This window comes from Chenopodium album, chromosome 1 (assembly GCF_948465745.1).
Source record: "Chenopodium album chromosome 1, dcCheAlbu1.1, whole genome shotgun sequence".
In the NCBI taxonomy this organism is placed as follows: Eukaryota; Viridiplantae; Streptophyta; class Magnoliopsida; order Caryophyllales; family Amaranthaceae; genus Chenopodium; species Chenopodium album.
The window spans coordinates 58,576,724-58,595,484 of record NC_137834.1 but is presented as its reverse complement, the minus strand read 5'-3'; the positions used below and the strand labels follow the sequence as shown (position 1 = coordinate 58,595,484).

At 36.3% G+C, this 18,761-nt stretch overlaps 1 protein-coding gene across 1 annotated transcript; it reads left to right on the top strand.

Moving 5' to 3' along the window:
* Positions 1-15,979: 15,979 nt before the first annotated feature.
* LOC145633252 (uncharacterized) lies at positions 15,980-16,333 on the top strand. Its single transcript, XM_081685519.1, has one exon. It carries the CDS (start codon positions 15,980-15,982, stop codon positions 16,331-16,333), a length of 354 nt encoding a protein of 117 aa, XP_081541645.1.
* Positions 16,334-18,761: the final 2,428 nt, after the last annotated feature.

The following is an 18,761-nucleotide window of genomic DNA, read 5'->3' as shown; positions in this document are numbered from 1 at the left end:
ATGTTAGGGCTATATATTTGATCTTTAATGTTTAGTGACATGCTAGGTTTTGTTATTAATCTTGTTAGTATCATGCCTAGGATCTTGCTATTATTATGCTTTAGCGTTGATATGATTATTTTTATTGTGATTGTTATTTTGATTACAATGATTATTATGATTATTATTATTATCTCAAAAACAAAAGTCATACAACCTACAATAAATTAGTGGGAAGCCGAGATACAATCTGGGCCCCCACTCCTCTAGCTATTGCAAATCCTACCCCAGTGAAGATATGAGCTGCAACACGAGCCCCAATGTCTTGCATCGTGATTATTATTATTATTATTATTATTATTATTATTATTATTATCATTATTATTATTATTATTATTATTATTATTATTATTATTATTATTATTATTATTATTATATTATATTATATTATATTATATTATATTATATTTATTGCTATTGCTTGATCACCTTTTATGCATGTTTAAAGGGAATTTGTACTTGTAATCACGCTTAATAAGATATTAATAATATTGTTTAGGGATAATTTAATTATAATTCAAGTGATCACCAATAATAGATTTATTTATGCATTAATATTCAACCAACATAGATAAACAGGTTTAGGGTAAACCTAATGATTGCATGTTAGTCAGAAAGCACACATGAATATGAGAAGAATAAAGTAGAGGCCTATTATTAGTTCAGTCTCTTTTAGGTTGGATTTGTACCTTTATCCACGAACTTCCAGTCATGGTTCCAGACCTAATGGAGTTAACGATCTCATGGATCGTTAAGGGGTGTAACCTTCACCCTGTCAACGGTTTACAAGTTCCTAAAACTTGTTGGTGACTCTTTTGCTCTAGCTTCTTTCCCTTTGGATGCCACCATGCTTAAGTGTATGATCACAGTGGGGTTCAAGTTTGGGGTAATGCTTGAAATATTCCCTACAGTTTTTGGCGACTCCATTGGGGAGGATTTCTATTTTAATTCCTGGAATTTTTTTCTGCAATGATTTAGAATGAGTGGATGAGACTCAAAAAGTTCTAAGTAATTCATGTGCGTAATTTTGATTAACATTATTGTCATGTGCATAAAAAAGATCTCATTGGAAAGACCATCTGTAATGAGTTAAAAACATAGGATTTTTTACACGTAGGAAATTTGAGGAATATCTTTCACAACTAGAACTGAAATAATGCTGCGAAAAACTGGAAAATTTTATCGAACACAGAAAGCTGCTGAGGCATGTAGGAACTGGTGTCTAGCAAACAGAGCCTGTCGCCGATGTTATGGCTCTGTCGCCGAGCGACAATTCTGTCGCCAGGCGACAGGGCTATATTGCGGCAACGGTCTCTGTTGGCTGGCGCTGCGTTCTTCCAATACCGAGCCAGAAATATGAGTTCTAATTTTGACCAGTTCTAGCACTATTGGCTCGATTCTACTTCCTGATTGAGTTTTTCTCACTTTTCTGAAACCCATATGTGTTCTACATATGGACATAACCCTTTGGGAATTCATGCTCCATCTACCTGATTGAACGCTCTGAGCAACAAAGGATACATCCGAGAATGTTGAATTCACCAAACCATGGAAGCGAGTTTAACTCGCGGGGTCCCATCCACACGCGCCAACCCTTCCGAAGGTAAGGCTTCCCCGCGGTGCATCCGGACTCATAACCATGGACCCTCTTTGACTAACCCATATCCCGAACTTTAGAGAACTAGAGCCATGGTTAGGTTGCAAACTCATTGCATCATGTTGTGACTCTTTGACTACTTGTGCATTATTTTCCGTGCATACTCTATGTGTTTTAAACTAACTGTTTGGTTTTACTTGTGTTTGTAGATAAATCTTAATAAACTAACCAATGACTAAAGGACATTGTTTAATTAATTGATTAATTAATTTGAGCTAAAAAAATAAACTTAAAATCGAGTCATAGTTCCTTTGAGTCAACCCGGATTTTTATTTTCGCATACTGCACAAAAGTCAACTTGTTTTGGTCATAGCCAAAGTTCTAGAAAGAGTTACGAGTTGTACACCTATAGATCTGTAGCCCCGAGTTTTATCTTTAATTTGGCGTTGGTTTCATCCCAATCAGAGTCACAGACCGAAAGTTATGACTAGAATACCACAGCCTGTCCAGTTTAATGCATAGACATGAAGTCTTAACTTAGTCTTTGCTTGAGTCTAGTCACATAGTCTAGCCACATGGTCATGACACGAGTCTTAACATGAAACAGACACTCACTATTCTTAGTACACACGTTATATATATGTCACCAAGACCATGTCTTAGGTTCATGCATGAGTCGGTTTTTTCCATCATTTGAGTTGGGGGTACATTCTATTCCTAATTTTTTCATATGTCTCCATCTACATCATCTTTCCCTTCTCTACATGCTTTCCCCATATCACAATATTCATTCTTCCAACCTCCTTCCATCTATTGCAGGTTGAATAGAGTTTGAGTTAAATGATTAACAGTGAATATCCTTAATTTCCCTTTCTATAGTACTTGGTCAAGGAGAAAAGGGCTATTAATCAAGGACAACACCTTCGTTCAAGTTCAACTTTTTGATGAACCGATTTGTCAAAAGAGAAAAGCTAAGAAGATAATGGCAAGTCAAGAAGAAGTCAATGAGCTTAAGAAGCAAATGGCTGACGTGACTGAGGTGTTGAAGAATTTAACCCTCCAAATTAATGACCCTGTGAAGCAACAACAAATGGAGCTCATGCAAGAGAGCTTGAGCAAAATATCCAATGACTATAGATTCCAGGGCATTAGCTCACAAGGGGTCTCAGTGGACAAGGAACTTCTTCCGCATAAGTTCAATGCCAATGACATCCCTAAGTTTAAGCCAACTGACAATCCTTACTTTCATTTAAGGTCCTTTGAAACTGTAATGAACATTAAAGGGATTGATAAGAATATTTTTCACTCTTTATTCTCACTATCTCTTGAAACCATTTGTCAACATTGGTTCTTTTCTCTTGATAAAGAAAAGACCTCTACTTGGGATGGAATAAAAAATGCTTTCATTGATAGATATAAGTGTAATTTTCAAATTGAAACCGATCATAGGCAACTTGAGATGCTAAAACAAAAAGAAAACGAAGGGTTCACCTCCTTCTTCAACAAATGGAGGGAAACTTCTGCTAACATGATCGAAGTCCCTACTGAAAAAGAATCCGTGAGGATGTTCATCAAAAACTTAAAAGAAAAGTATTCGAAGAATTTAAAATATCAACATAATTTGAATACTTTCAAGGTCGTCTATGACATAGACATCGAGATTGAAGATGACCTCGCAAAGCAAAAATCTACTAACAATAGCAACAACGGTGGCTAGAAAGGAAAGAAGAACGACAATCCTTCTTCTTCTGAAAACGCGCACTCTAGTAACAGTGTTAGTACCTTTTATCTCAGTGAAGTATTGGCCATGGATAACCAAGGATCTAAGAAGCAACTAAGGAAATACTTCACCCCCATTGGGATGAGCTACAATGCTGCCTTCGATCGACTCCATACTAAGGGACGAACTCATTACTCCCATTGGACCTATTGTAACACCCCAATAATTCTCTCTTAAAACCTGTAAATACCCTGAACAAAATCCAAGAGAATTACTGGCGTGCTACCGCCACGTGTTCAAACGTTAAGGCTATATCAAAAATTAGCAGCGGAAAAACTAATTCAGTTATAAATAAGTTTCAAAACCAATAACCAAAACCAAATTAAATCATACAACTTGGAACCATTAAGGCCCTTATTCAAAACCCCACAAAAGTAGTAAATAAATAAAACCAGATTTTAAATAAATTCAAACTTATGAAAAGAAATAAACTGCGAATAATAACCAACTCTCTACTCAAAATCCCACAACCCTGATGCGAATGCTGCGTATATATGTAAGAACCTGTGGTTAATCTGCTCCCCAATATTACAAGTGTAAAAATTGGATCGTCATAGAGTCATTGAAAGGCGAAGGCCATGACCAAAGAAAGACACACACAAAAGCACGCAATCTGCAAAGCTGAGTACATACAAGCTGCAAAACATAAAAGAAATCCCTAACATGCTACTAATAATCAACCATTACGCATCATTAGTTTATAGACTCGAAACATGACTCAACTATTTATTTTACTAAGACTCCATTAATTAATAATAGGTAAATAATTATTTTTATTCATTGGATTACGCAATAGACAAGGTTGTCCAACCCATGCTCCATTTGGAACATCAATAAAAGAAAAACCCCATGCCTCCTTTCGGAAACATCAATAAACATCCAATGACCACGGGCGCGACTCCGTGACCGTAGTTAGTATGAGATCTCACCTAACTCCTAGTTTTGAAAAATATTTGAAATAGGAGACTCGTATATCAGACGACCTTGATAAAAGTACACGGCTAATACCCCGTGTACCCCAACCCCTGATTGTCATTACTCCAGAAGTGCACCAATCCAGAGTTTTATTGCTCATCCATCTTGCACTTTACATGATTTACAGGTTTAGACTTGTTGATGACTCATATGCAAACAATACAATCAATCCAACATCAATTCAATCAAGTAAAACAACTTTCCAATTTCAATTCTTAATTTATTAGTGACAAGCAACATTTATTATTAATTCCTTTAACTACCTCGGTGTATAAACACCTTGAGTGCATAAGGCACCCCAAAACCTTAACCTCATCTTATAAGACTTAAATTCTTCCTTTACTCATTCTGCTTGCATAATCATGAATGAGTAATAAATTAATCATTACACCAATCATATACCTTTGCCTCTAAGCGCACCTTGCATAATTAGAGCACAAATAATACTTGCAATATAAAATAGTGCACGTCATATGAAATTCACAATGTATAACCAAACAATTTAATTCAGTCATTCCCACACATGATACTAAGTTCTCGATCCGTCCTTAAACATGCACCTAAAAGAAAGGTTTCGTAACTTGTACGTACCTTGAGCAAACGAATTGGTATGCCACTTTACTATCTAGAAATCACCTTCAATAAACTCCTCTCCTAAACCAAACAATAACGTCTCAATCAATACCCAATCAATCAAATTTACAGCAATACTAACTTACTTTAAAACCTTCAAAATCCAAATCAAACAACACTTTAAAACCTTCCCTTTAGTTAAAATTAAAGGCTTATATATAGTTCTTTAAATTTTTCTTCATAAAAACCTTAAAATACACTCTTATACATGAAATTACAGCAAGTTTAAATTTTAATAAAAATCTGAAAATTATTTAAAAACCCCTAATAATCTTCCTTTTTAATGGGTGATTAAACCCTCTTTATAAAACATCAAAAGTAGTACTTTGAAACTATTTTCAGCACTTAAAACTTCAATAAAAACATATATTTATGCTTAATTAACTTTAAACATAATTAATTTTATCAATCAAACTCAAGGATAATATTTTAAGTATAAAAAAAACTTTGTTAAAATCAAAAACTGCCCAAAAATCATATTTAGTGGCTGAATTTGGCCACGAGAGGGTGGTGTTCACTAACAAAGTTAGTGAGTTTTTTTTAAAACGTTGTTTTCACATGAAAAACACTACTTTTTCATCAAAATCGGATGAGTTCAGAACCCGATCGGGATTAAAACGGGATTAATATTAACGAACGGAAATCTAAAAATTAAAACCCGAATTTAAGTGTTCAAAATAATCTGGAATTAAGTTAAACCAATCATTAGTTATAATCACCAAAATTTCAAAACATCATTACTATAAAAGCCCTAAATCAATTGTTCATAAAAACCCTAAAATCCTAATTTCAATAAATTGAAACCCTAGGTTTATAATTCATAAAATATGAAAATTTATAACATAAATATTATCTGAAATTTATAATCTTTATAACATCGAAATATAATTTGATACTAAAAATATAATCTTTATACTAAAATCAAAACCCAAAACAATTAAATTAACATTAAGAAAAATAATGAAACAATGGAGGAAGAAAATAAGACTAACCTTTTTGTGTGGGAAATTTTTGGGGATTCATGGGGTATTTATAGGAGAGAACATTGTAGGGTAAATAGAAATATTAGGCCTCATAAAATTAATGGGCCAAATGAATGAAATGGACTAAGCTTTAGTTTTATTGAAATAAATTATAAAATGAAGGTTCATAAAATAATTTGTACCAAAATAATTTTTGACCCAAATTAATAATTTGAATATTTTGAAATTAAATTATGAAAAAATACAAAATAATATTATAAATAAAATTAAATTTCATTTATAACATATTTAAAAATACGGGGGATTACACCTATTCAAGATCCCGCACCTGAGAAGAGATTGCCTAGTTGGAACCCAGATGCACATTGCAAATACCATCAAGGTAGGGGACACACCACTGAGAGCTGTTGGAAGCTAAAAGAGGCTATCCAACATTTTATCGATAATAACAAGCTTCCCATACCTCCAGCTAGCCAGAAGAGCAAGTGATGATAAAGCAAACGACGCAAGGCGAGCTTCAACGACAAGATTTCGTGGCCTCTTTTTTCTATTTCTTTTATTTATCCCTTCCCTAATAAGTCTAGCATAGACACCTTTTTATTCCCCTTAGATTTACTTTGTAAGACTTTTCTTTTTTCCCTTTAATAAAAATGAGCATTTATTTTCTTGCATATGATCATTACATTGCAAAAAAAAAAAAAAAAAAAAAAAATCCATGTCGAATTAAGCACAAGGTATACCAATGATTTGAGGCACTCCTTGTAGCCACATCATATCTCCTTTCACCCTTCAAATATACAATCTTTTCTTGATAAACCACTTTGAGCCTCGTCTAACGATAGACCTTTCTTTCTTCAACCTACATCTACCTAACCTTGGGATGGGATGGTGTGTAACTTATGCAATTTCAAAAGCTTGAGTGAATTCAAAAGATCAAAATAAATAAAAAAGCAATAAAAAATAATAAAAGCGTGCAAAAGGGCAAGTGTTCCAATGTCTTTGATATGAAAATGTCTTTGATATGAACACGTCTCAGATTGCGTCTCTTATCGAGTACTCGGTACCGTGCCTGAGAAAATGAATGCCAAGTGAGTGATAGACCGCATGATCGGGATTTCCCACACTTATAAAAATAAAATAAATGCAAAAGCAAAAAAAGAGAGCAAAAAAAATAAAAAAGAGCTCAATAGCGAGAAAACTCAAGAATACAAAGATTCAAAAGCAAGGTTGCACACCTTGGGGGCTTATCTAGGGTCTTGAGCTTTTATCCCTTTCTTCTTCAACCTTTAGCCTAACCATGTTACAACCCTTAAAAAGACCTTTTTGAGGTATACACACACTTGTGCGAGGTTCGGATAGAGCTACGTTCGGGCTGATTCCTAACGGATACGTAGGCAACCTCACATCGAGGTGCGACCGTAATAAAAATGCATTCATATTTATGTTCATAATTGATCATATCAAGGGATCCCCTGTGCTCATCCCTTTTCATTTAGAGCTAGACTTGGGGGCTTGTTCCCTACATCATTAGCCTACCCAGCCTAAGAGTCACCACCATTTGACTCTTTTCAATATATTTTTCCACACACTTAGCCCTTGCGGCCTAACTTTAGTGTCACTATCACACACATCACAGATACATGACCAAATATACTTCCCTTAGGAACCCTTTCTCATGAAATCTAAACACAACGTTGAAGCATGCCTTGTCATATCAACATCACTCATCAATCATAATCATCATTGCATCACAAAGTATGAAGTGCTTAGCCTCCGTGCCTAAGTTACCCAAATGCTTTCATCATTGAGTCAACAATTGAGATAGCCTAGGATGGATTAATCCTTGCACCTTGAGAGATAGTATCAACAACATTTAACTAAGCTCATTCAACATGCACCATCAAAAACTTCTTCCTTTTCGCGTCTTTCTTTTTTGGGAGAAAGTCGGTACCCTCCACAAAAATGACGGAAAAGTTTTGCTTTTTTGAGTCGCACAATCACATTACGATGCACACACGAGTCATGTACACATTGAGTCAACATTATGCACACACGAGTCACATGAAGTGAGTCATCATTAAGTCAAGTTTATACCTTGAGTCATGTCAGGTCAATAAGTCAAGCAACATACTAAGTCTTAAGTCAACCCTAAAGAAAGATAAGCAAAGTCCTATAGTTAAAGATATAAATGCAGGTGCATCCCAGCAAGCAAGAACATTCACGGATTTTTTTTTGAAAAACCGCAAATATGAATGCATGAGATTCTTCCAAGATGAGAAGAGTTTGAGCAAAATTATATGGATTAGTAAATTGGAGATGAAAAGCTTTAAGTTACAAAAGATTTGAGCGGATTTTGTTGAAAGGAAACGACCAAGTTCAAAGTTTGGAGCAAAACTAAGCAACGAACAGCAGCAAGAGCAAAATAGGGAAGACCCGACTCAAGCGCCAGACAACAAGGCTGTCGCCTGGCGACAGAAGCAAAACGCGGCGACACATTTTCCAAGCAGACGTTGGTGCAGGGACACAATGCGTGGCCCCCATATTAGATTATGCGCACCTAGTGCAGCAATTTCTGGGTTCCTTGGTACGCCAATTATCCCCTATAAGCAATTTGACATGATTAAGTAGACGGCTTGATTACAATCGCAATAAGTGATCGACCTGACAAAAGATCGTCTCACTTAGCTTAAAGCGCCTAAGCATTGGCTCATCGCAGGCACCGACATACTGGTTCACAAAGAAACAAAAGCGCCGACGCACTGGCATAGCAAAAGCAAAATTCAAGCAGCATTAAAGATCAACAAGCGTTGGTCTTTGGTAGTTTCCTTTGGAATATTATCGCAACAATTGAGGATGAATTCAAGTGAAGTTATCTTCGATAGCATTCGCTAAGATTGTGGACGTTGTTACCAAAGATTTGAGAAGATAACACGAGATGGCCGGTCTTCAACAGCATTCGCTAAGATTGTGGAGGTTTTCACCAAGGTTTGAGAAGATAGCACGAGATGGGCGGTTTTCGACGGCATTCGCTAAGATTGTGGAGGTTGTCACCGAGATTTGAGAAGAGCGGTTCGTGATGAGGCGATCTTCGATGACTTTACCATGATTGGGAAGGTTGTCACTATGATTCAAAAGAAGCTCTTTGTTCAGAGACGCGTGGACATAAGCCCCATTATTCAGAGATGAGTTAACATCAGCAGCGGCAAAGCAGCAAGATAGCGTTCCCTAGCTTGTGGAAGGTTGTCACAACGACAAATGCAACACAAATCGGTTACTTCAGAGACGTGTGCTCGACGGTGCAAGTTACGCATTTCTTGACTCTTTTATCTGTTTTAAACTAACGCTAGTTTGCAGGTATCGGCGTTACAAGAATGATTTAGGATTACAGAACGTTCTGAATCATTCTTTATGTGTCTAATTTATATAGTATTTTACCCCCGTCCCTTGGTCATAATTAGTAGTGTTTTTTGCTCTTTAGAGCCACTTTTATAACTAATTGGTGTTTTCTAGTGTTTTTGTATATTTGGTTGAGTTTTGTAGGGAATTGCACTTTTGGAGCATTTTCCTTGGTTTTCATGGAGCAACTACGGACATTGGAGGAGCACGACCGTTTTAAAAGCCCAAGGCGGGTTAGAGTCATCAAGCCGGTGATTAAGGGATCGACTTGTGGAATACGAGGCGTTGGACCGAGAATTCAAGACCCTAGGTGGATATCCGGATTGGGCTAAGAAGTAAGCCCAATCAAAGTTCCAAGCTTCAAGGAGAAGTTGGGCCCGATCGGGTGAGCATTAGCTCGATCAGGCGCGACTGCTCAGAAAGATGTGCGAAGAAAAAGGCGGGCCCGATCGGGCGACCTTTCGCCCGATTGGGAGCGTTTTTCTGAAGGCCCTAATTTGACGAACACTTAGTTTCTAATTAGGAGTAATTTTAGATTATTGTTTAAGTACGATATTGATGCTTTTTTGCTTAGTACCTCTCTTCTTAGACTTTCTCTCTCTACTTAGATTATTTCTCTCTCTAATGTCGATTATGTATCCTTTTTGCAAGCTCAGTTAACATCTATTTGTCATAAACTAGATAATCTTACTGTTGTTCCTAACTCTGTAGCTAATGTTTCTGCCGTTGCTAACAATGAAGCTTTTTGTGAAAATTGTGGAATTGTAGGGCATTGGGAGCAAGATTGTAGGAGTTCCATGGAGCAAGTTAATGCCTTTCAAACCTATAGGCAAAATAACCCATATTCTAACTCTTATAATCCTTGCCTCCGAAACCACCCATATATTTCCTACCGGAGTACCAATGTACAAAACCCTCCACCTCCACAACAAACACAACAGCAACCCCCACCACAACAAAAATATTACCATCCTAATACTGGCCAAAAAAACCAACCACAATCCTCCTCATCTTCTGACCCTGCTATGACAGAAATTAGTGCAATGTTTTCAAGCATGCAAAAGCACATGGAGAGTAGGGATGCACAAATTGATTCAATCATAGCCCACAATAAAATCATGGATAATCAAATTGCGCAAATTTCATCTACCCTACAAATCCGTCAGCAGGGAGCTCTACCATCGCAACAAATTCAACCCACAGATCATGCCAATGCAATCACTCTAAGGAGTGGTTCACATTATGATGGACCTCCTACGCCAAAGGAAGATGGACCTGTTCCTGATCCTGATTCCTTTATACCAAATGCTAATCCTATTAACCTTGCAGGGCAAAAAAAAGATACTAACCCTTCTAATGTTTCTTTGCAGGGTAAATCTCAGGATAAGGGAGGAGATGTGTAGAGCCCAGTTATCAAACTACCATTCCCCAATAGACAATTGAAGAGTAAGTTTGATAAAAAATTTGGTAAGTTTTTGGAGGTTGTGAAAAACTTGCAGGTAACAGTTCCTTTCACTGATTTAATCACTCAGGGTTCCTGCATATGCTAAATTTATGAAAGATATTTTGACTAGGAAAAGGGCCTTTGATGAGGTAGAAACTGTAGCTTTTACAGAGGAATGTAGTGCTTTACTGCAAAATAAATCCCCTTAAGGATCATGGTAGTTTTTCTATCCCTTATCATATAGGTAATGTCTTCATTGATAAAGCATTGTGTGATTTGGGTACTAGTGTCAGTGTTATGCCATCGTCTGTATGTTCTAAACTTAATATGGGTGATTTACAAGTTACTAATATAACTTTGCAAATGGTAGATCGTTATGTTAAGTACCCTTTTGGTACTTTAGAGGATGTCCCTGTCAGAGTTGGTAAAATTTTTATCCCTGATGATTTTGTTGTTTTAGACATGGTTGAGGACATACTAATTCCCATTATATTAGGTAGGCCTTTTCTCCATACTGCAGGAGCCATTATTGATGTTAAATATGGTAAACTAACCCTTTTTGTTGGTGATGATAATGTTACATTTAATTTAGGGAAAGTTTTGAAAGGACCTATGCTAGAGGAAAACTGTTGTTTAATTGATGTGATTGATATAATGGATGATATTTGTGATGAAAGCTTACCACAGGTTCTTGCAAGGGATCCCTTAGAGGAAATTCTTTATGGAGATTTATCTGTAGATAATGAAAGTGTCTGGGGTAATGAGGTGGATGCCATTGAAAAAGCTCTTTTCCTAGAAGAGCTAGACCCCAAAGAGACCATGAAGGTAGTGAATTTAGTTCAGGAATCAAAACCTGTAGAGGTTAAGAAACCTGAACTAAAACCTCTCCCTTCTAATTTAAAATATGTTTTTCTTGATGAGCAGGAACTATACCTTGTGATCATCAGTACTACACTTGATGACCCTCAAACTTCCCAACTTCTAAAGGTTCTTCGAACCCATAAAAGAGCAATTGGGTACAGTATTAATGTTCTTAAGGGTATTAGCCCTGATTTTTGTATGCACAGGATACATTTAGAGGACAACTATAAGTCCTGTATTCAACCCTAGAGAAGGTTGAATCTTAATATATATGCAAGAAGTAGTCAAGAAAGAGGTTATGAAATTACTTGATGCAGGTATTATCTATCCTATTTCTGAATCTAAGTGGGTAAGTCCAGTACAGGTGGTTCCTAAAAAGGGTGGGATGACTGTGATTTAAAACGAGAAAAATGAATTGATTCCCACTAGAACTGTTACAGGGTGGTGTATGTGCATTGATTATCGTAGATTAAATATCACCACTAAAAAGGACCACTTCCCCCTTCCCTTTATTAATCAAATGCTTGAAAGGTTAGCTAAACATAAGTTCTTTTGTTATTTGGATGGGTATTCCAGATTTTTCCGAATTCCAATTCACCCTGAAGATCAGGAAAAGACTACATTTACATGTCCTTATGGTACTTTTGCATATCGTAGGATACCTATTGGTTTATGTAATGCCCCCGCTACCTTTCAATGTTGCATGATGAGCATCTTTTCTGATTTCATAGAGTCTATTATGGAAGTCTTTATGGATGATTTTAGTGTGTATCGTTCTTCATTTGATGCATGCTTAGTAAATCTCGCTAAAATCTTGAAAAGATGTGAAGAATGTAATTTGGTTCTAAATTGGGAGAAATGTCATTTTATGGTGACAGAGGGAGTAGTTCTGGGTCATATTGTATCTGATAAGGGTATACAGGTAGATAAAGCTAAGATTTCTGTGATTGAGCAATTTCCTCCCCAGTTAATGTTATGGGGGTTAGAAGTTTCTTAGCTCATGCGGGGTTTTATCGTCGCTTTATCAAAGATTTTTCTAAAATTGCTAAACCCCTGACTCAGCTTTTACTCAAGGATGCCCCTATTGATTTTAACAGGAAAAAGCAGGCTTTGATATCGGCACCCATCATATGTGCACCCGATTGGAATCTTCCTTTTGAGATTATTGTGATGCAAGTGACTTTCCACTAGGAGCTGTGCTCGGACAGAGAAAGAACAAAGTTTTGCATGCTATTTATTATGCAAGTAAAACTTTGGATGAGGCCCAAGTCAACTATGCTACCACGGAGAAGGAGATTCTTGTTGTGATTTATGCTTTAGAAAAATTTAGATCATATCTTGTTGGTTCTAAAGTTATTGTTTTTACTGATCATGTAGCTTTAAAGTACTTGATAGCCAAAGAGGAATCAAAGCCTCGGCTACTCCGTTGGGTTCTCTTGCTCCAGGATTTTAATATTGAGATAAAGGACAAAAAGGGTGCAGAGAACGTGGTGGCAGACCACTTGTCACGTATCAGGTATGATAAGGGTAAGGATTCTCTTCCTATAGATGATTCTTTCCCTGATGACAACCTGTATGCAGTTGTAGAGCAACACCCTTGGTATGGCAATTTTTCTAACTATTTAGTGGGTGGTACTCTACCTCATGTCTTATCCTACCAACAGAAAAAGAAATTCCTTTTTGATGTTAAACATTATTTTTGGGATGATCCTTTTTTGTTTCGTGAGTGTGCTGATGGATTATTTCGCAGGTGTGTTCCCGAATGGGAAGTTCACGGCGTACTTACTAGTTGTCACACCTCACCTTATGGAGGACATCATGGCCCCACCAAAACGGTGGCCAAGATTAATGAGTCGGGTTTTTACTGGCCCACAATGTAAAGGATGCTAACACTTTTGTGCAGGCTTGTGACTCTTGCCAAAGGACTGGCAACATCTCGCGGCGGCATGAGATGCCCCAAACTGGGATTCTTGAGGTAGAAATATTTGATGTTTGGAGGATTGATGTAACACCCCCGATTTACTAACTGAAAATAAATAAGAATTAAAGGAAAAATAAACAACCTTTAAATAAAATTGCGGAAGCATACACCTAAATCGGAGGTATTACCGCCACACTCAACAACCTGTCAAGTGTTAAGGCTTACAAAATCCCAATAATTACAACCCAATAATCTAAGTGGGCTATTTATACAACTTTACAAACTTGTTATAACAAACTAATCGAAACACTTGAGCTCCTTCAGCTACTATCACTTGATCAACCTGCTGAAACAACTTGACTGCTCACCATTAAGGACAAATTCCAAAATAGATCGTCGCAGGGCCACCATAAGAAAAAAACATGGCCGTAAACACAAGTAGCACAACAAAATAACACACACGTCAGCAAAAGCTGAGTAATCACCACATATCAGAATATAGAGTACAATTGAATAATAGACAATACTAGCTTAATTAAACAATGTAGTTCAAAACTACATTACACATTATACTATGAAAAATAACCTTTATCAACTCAACCTCGAATAATAATACGAACTTTTACTCAATTAACTCATATAACCCATAAGTGTGCCATGCTCTTTGTTTTATACCTAGCCTTGGACATGGGTAATTCGAATAAAACCAACAAGTATAAAAACTTGAATACTCCCAATAACTAGAAAACACCTTGAACCAGACCACATACGGGCCAATTCCCACTGTAGGGGACCATAGAAAAATAAATAATAAAGATTGTACCTCATTCTTAACTCATGATCATTATCTCATTACCAACATACCAAGGAATAGGTCTATAACGCTGAGCCTCAAACCAAAAACAAAATAATCATTCTCAACCTTTTGATCTCATACATCGATCAATTAACCATTCACAAATTAATAATAATAACTCAACAATGGCACATGTTCCCAAATAACATAAGAATTCAAACTCGATTCAACCGTAGTATATATCAACTCTTATAGGGCAATCATACTAGTTACCCAAATGTAATCAATTCTCAACCTAAAAATAATACTCTGCATTAATAACCCTAAACCTCGATAAAACAATACTCCCTATAGAAACAACATTAAAAATCCCTAGAAATAACACAATTAATCAATGCGACAATTAAATCATATAATACCACACACTAATCATAGACATATAAATCATGATCATAAATAATTCACCAATTATAAAATTTAGACATAACAATACGGAGTACAATTAATACTAAAAATTTATAATCAAACAAATCAAAAAAATTAATTAAGGTAGTGTGATTACATAAAATAAATAATACAATCAAATTATAAACAAACGATCTAATTAAGGGTTGATAGTGTGATTACCTTTCGACGAATTAAAATCGCATTGAACAAACCGAGCTACCTACATTGTGTAAATTGCAGCCTTCATTATGCAAATATATTGTGGAGCTTTAATTTCCTATTAGACCCACAATATAATCATCATATGAATTAAACTAATGGACATATGATAGATATTGGAGTATGAAACAAAAACTTACCAGAAGAAACATATCTAAAGCATCGGCAAAAGGAAAACGGCTGCGACCACTTTTTTTTTTTTTTTTTTTGGATAAAATATCTTTTGAGAGTTAAGAATATTTTTAGGGTTTAAAATAGTTTATATACGTTTTGAATTGTACAGTGCTATTTGAACAAGATAAGGTTTTAAAACTTTACGAACTCTAAATAAAATTATTAGATTAGAAAAGTTATATAATAAATAAAAATAAACCTTAGCTTTTTTTATAAAATATATTATATAAAATCATAAAATATTCGGGTATTACAATTGACTATATGGGACCGTTCCCATATTCCAATGGGAATTGTTACATACTTGTAGGCTTTGACTATGTGTCCAAGTGGGTCGAGGCCATAGCTTCACCAACAAATGATGCCTAGGTACTCATTAGGCTCTTCAAGAAGACCATATTTCCAAGGTTTGGTGTCCCATGAGCTATCATTAGTGATGGAGGTACTCACTTCCATGAAAGACAATTGGACAACCTCCTAAAGAAATATAGAGTATATCATAGAACCGGACTTAGTTACCGCCCTCAAACTAGTGGTCAAGTTGAGGTCTCTAATAGGGAAATCAAGGCGATTCTAGAGAAGGTAGTGGCCAATTCAAGGAAATATTGGAGTATTAAGTTAGATGACACACTTTGGGCGTATCAAACCGCATTTAAGACACCAATTGGTACTTCACCTTATAGACTAGTATATGGTAAGGCATGTCATCTTCCCATGGAGTTGGAATACAAAGCTTTTTGGGCGATCAAGGAGCTTAACATGGATTCTAAGGTTGCGGGTAAGAAAATAATTCTTCTACTCAATGAGTTGGATGAGTTTAGATTGTCGGCGTATGATAGTGCACGAATCTACAAGGAAAACACCAAGAAGTGGCACGACAAGAGGATCCTACCAAAAGAGTTCGTACCAGGAGACAAGGTTCTACTCTTTAAATCTAGATTGAAGATTTTTCCCGGAAAACTTAAGTCTAGGTGGTCAGGCCCATTCACTGTCACTAAGGTGAACAAGTTTGGTTCAGTTGAGCTAGTGAATAATAAAGGTGAAGAGTTCAAGGTGAATGGCCAATGATTGAAGGTGTATCATGAGGGAGCTACTATTAGAGATGTGGAGGAAACCCTCCTAACTCCGCTTCCATCTTTAGCTACATGGTGGTAAGAAGGTCGTGCGGGACCTAGATAAACCAGCGCTTTGCGGGAGGCTACCCGTATTTCTTGCTTTCTAGACTAGTTTTTCCTTTGCTTTATTTTATATTTTAGAGAGATAAGGAGAGTGCAATTTTACCTTTCCAAAGTGTTTTTGTACAGGTATAGAATCAACAAGTAAGGAGATTTAAAGAGAAAAAGTAGAAGAAGTTTGTGTATGATGAGTGACATAAATGTCACTCTTAGGGAGTAGTTTTAGAGTCATTTTCGTGTTTATTTTATCTTATTTTCCCTTTCTTTCTCTTGTTTTCTCTTTAATAAAGTTTCTTGTTTTTTTGGTAGTTTTGGAGCGTTTTAGTTTATTTTCTTTATTTTATTAGCTTTAGTTTATTTTCGTATTTTATTTTACTTTATTTGCTTGTATAGTTTTTGTTTTATTTTTATTAGTTTAGTTTTATGTCTCTTATTTTCTATTTTATTTTATTTATTCCTATTTTATTTATTTTATTTTATTTTATTTGTCTTGGTTTTATTTTATTTCGTCCTTTATCTATTTTCATTTTATTTATTTCTATTTCATTTATCTTATTTTATGTCCCGATTCTCCAATGTGTATTTTTGGTTGTGTAGGTATGTTTTCGGGTTCAAGCACGGATTTCAAAGTCAAGTGGTTTGCATTGGATGTTTGAGACCCGAGTCAATCAAGTCAAGTTGTTGCCCTTGCTGCCACCACACCTATCCTTCACCCCACCACACCTATCCTTCACCCCACCACACCTATCCTCCACCGCACCAAGCACATACTTATCTCCCCTGCTCCTAGCTCCCCACTCTCACAGCACCGCAGCCACCAATCAATGCCGCCGCACACAGCATCCACCAATTGCAACCTCCCACAAACCACCACACACCACCTTCACGTGCAGCCCCAACCCCAAAACCAGCCTGCAGCTCCGCAAGCACCAACAACCCATTGCACCGCCCACAATCACCCACCAATTCACGCACTTCCCCTGCTCCACCAACACCAACAGCAACGCCACCAACACCAACAGCAACACAACCTGCACCACGCAAACCACCAACGCAATCAGCCGCACCTAAACCGGCAACATCAATCCACCAATTCACACAAGCATTTCGGCCCCGCAATTAAGCAATTCAGAACAAATTGAAAATCAATCAAGTTCGAGCATACCGTTTGTGGTTCGATCGAACTTCGAGACAGAGACTTTGTGGGTTTCGTTAATCGAAGAGGAGTGGTCGAACATACCCATGGTTCGACCGAACCAACCCCGTAGTTCGGCCGCACCAACCCACGGTTCGATCGAACCATTTCATGAGCTTTTCGCGTGATTTTTAATGAAAATTGGACGGCCACGATCTTGGATGCTTGATGAAGATGATGATGATAAGCGGTGATGATTGAGATGATTGCTTGCTGATGGTTGATGATGATAGAGCAGCCATGAATTTGGAAGAAAAGGGGAATCGGGGTAGCTGATGTTTTGGGGGGATTTTGGTTTTATTTTTCTTTTTCTTTTATTTTTCTTTTTCTTTTCCTTTTCCTTCTCTTATTTCTTTTCTCTTTTGTTTTCTTTTCTATTTTTTTATTTCCTTTTTATTTTCCTTTTCTTTCATTATTTTATTTTCCTTCTTTTATTTTTCTATTTTTCCTAGTTTTATTAGCTTAGTATAAATACCCAATTTTGGGGTAATTAGAAAAACATGGAATAACCAATTATTCTACTCTCTAATTAGTTTTAGGTTAGGTTAGGATTAGTCTTCTTTGGTAGAGAGAGAAAGTGAGGTTTTCTTCATTAATGAACTTGGATTTTGAAGAAGGAGCTTGTTCAATCCTTTGTAGATCTTCATCTTCAATTAATGAGCAATTTCTTACTCTCTCTCCTCTATTTTTATTTGTTTATTTTGATTATTATTTTAGTTGTTGGTATTGCTTGTTGATCATGTTGATTCTTGATTATTTGTTGATTAATCTTGTTATTATCATGATTAGTGAGTAATTTCCCCATTAAGGGGATGGTTGTGGTGTAGTTGGACCTTGAGCATGTTCTAGGGTTTAGAATTGATTTATTTGTGATTAAAGTCTTTATATGCTTGATATTCTTTAATCTTCTTGCAAGTGCACATTGTTGGTTGATTAAAGGTGAATCTTTGCTAACAAGAAACGAAAGTTGACTTAGTTAAGGTTCATTACTATCGATTGTTATTTAATAGTACCTCCTAGTATATGGTTCTAATGTGGAAACATAGAGGCTATGTTAGGAGAAGCCAATTGACCCCGGAAGGCGGCTAGATTGGATTCTTAATTTCGATATTCGAGCATGTTTAGT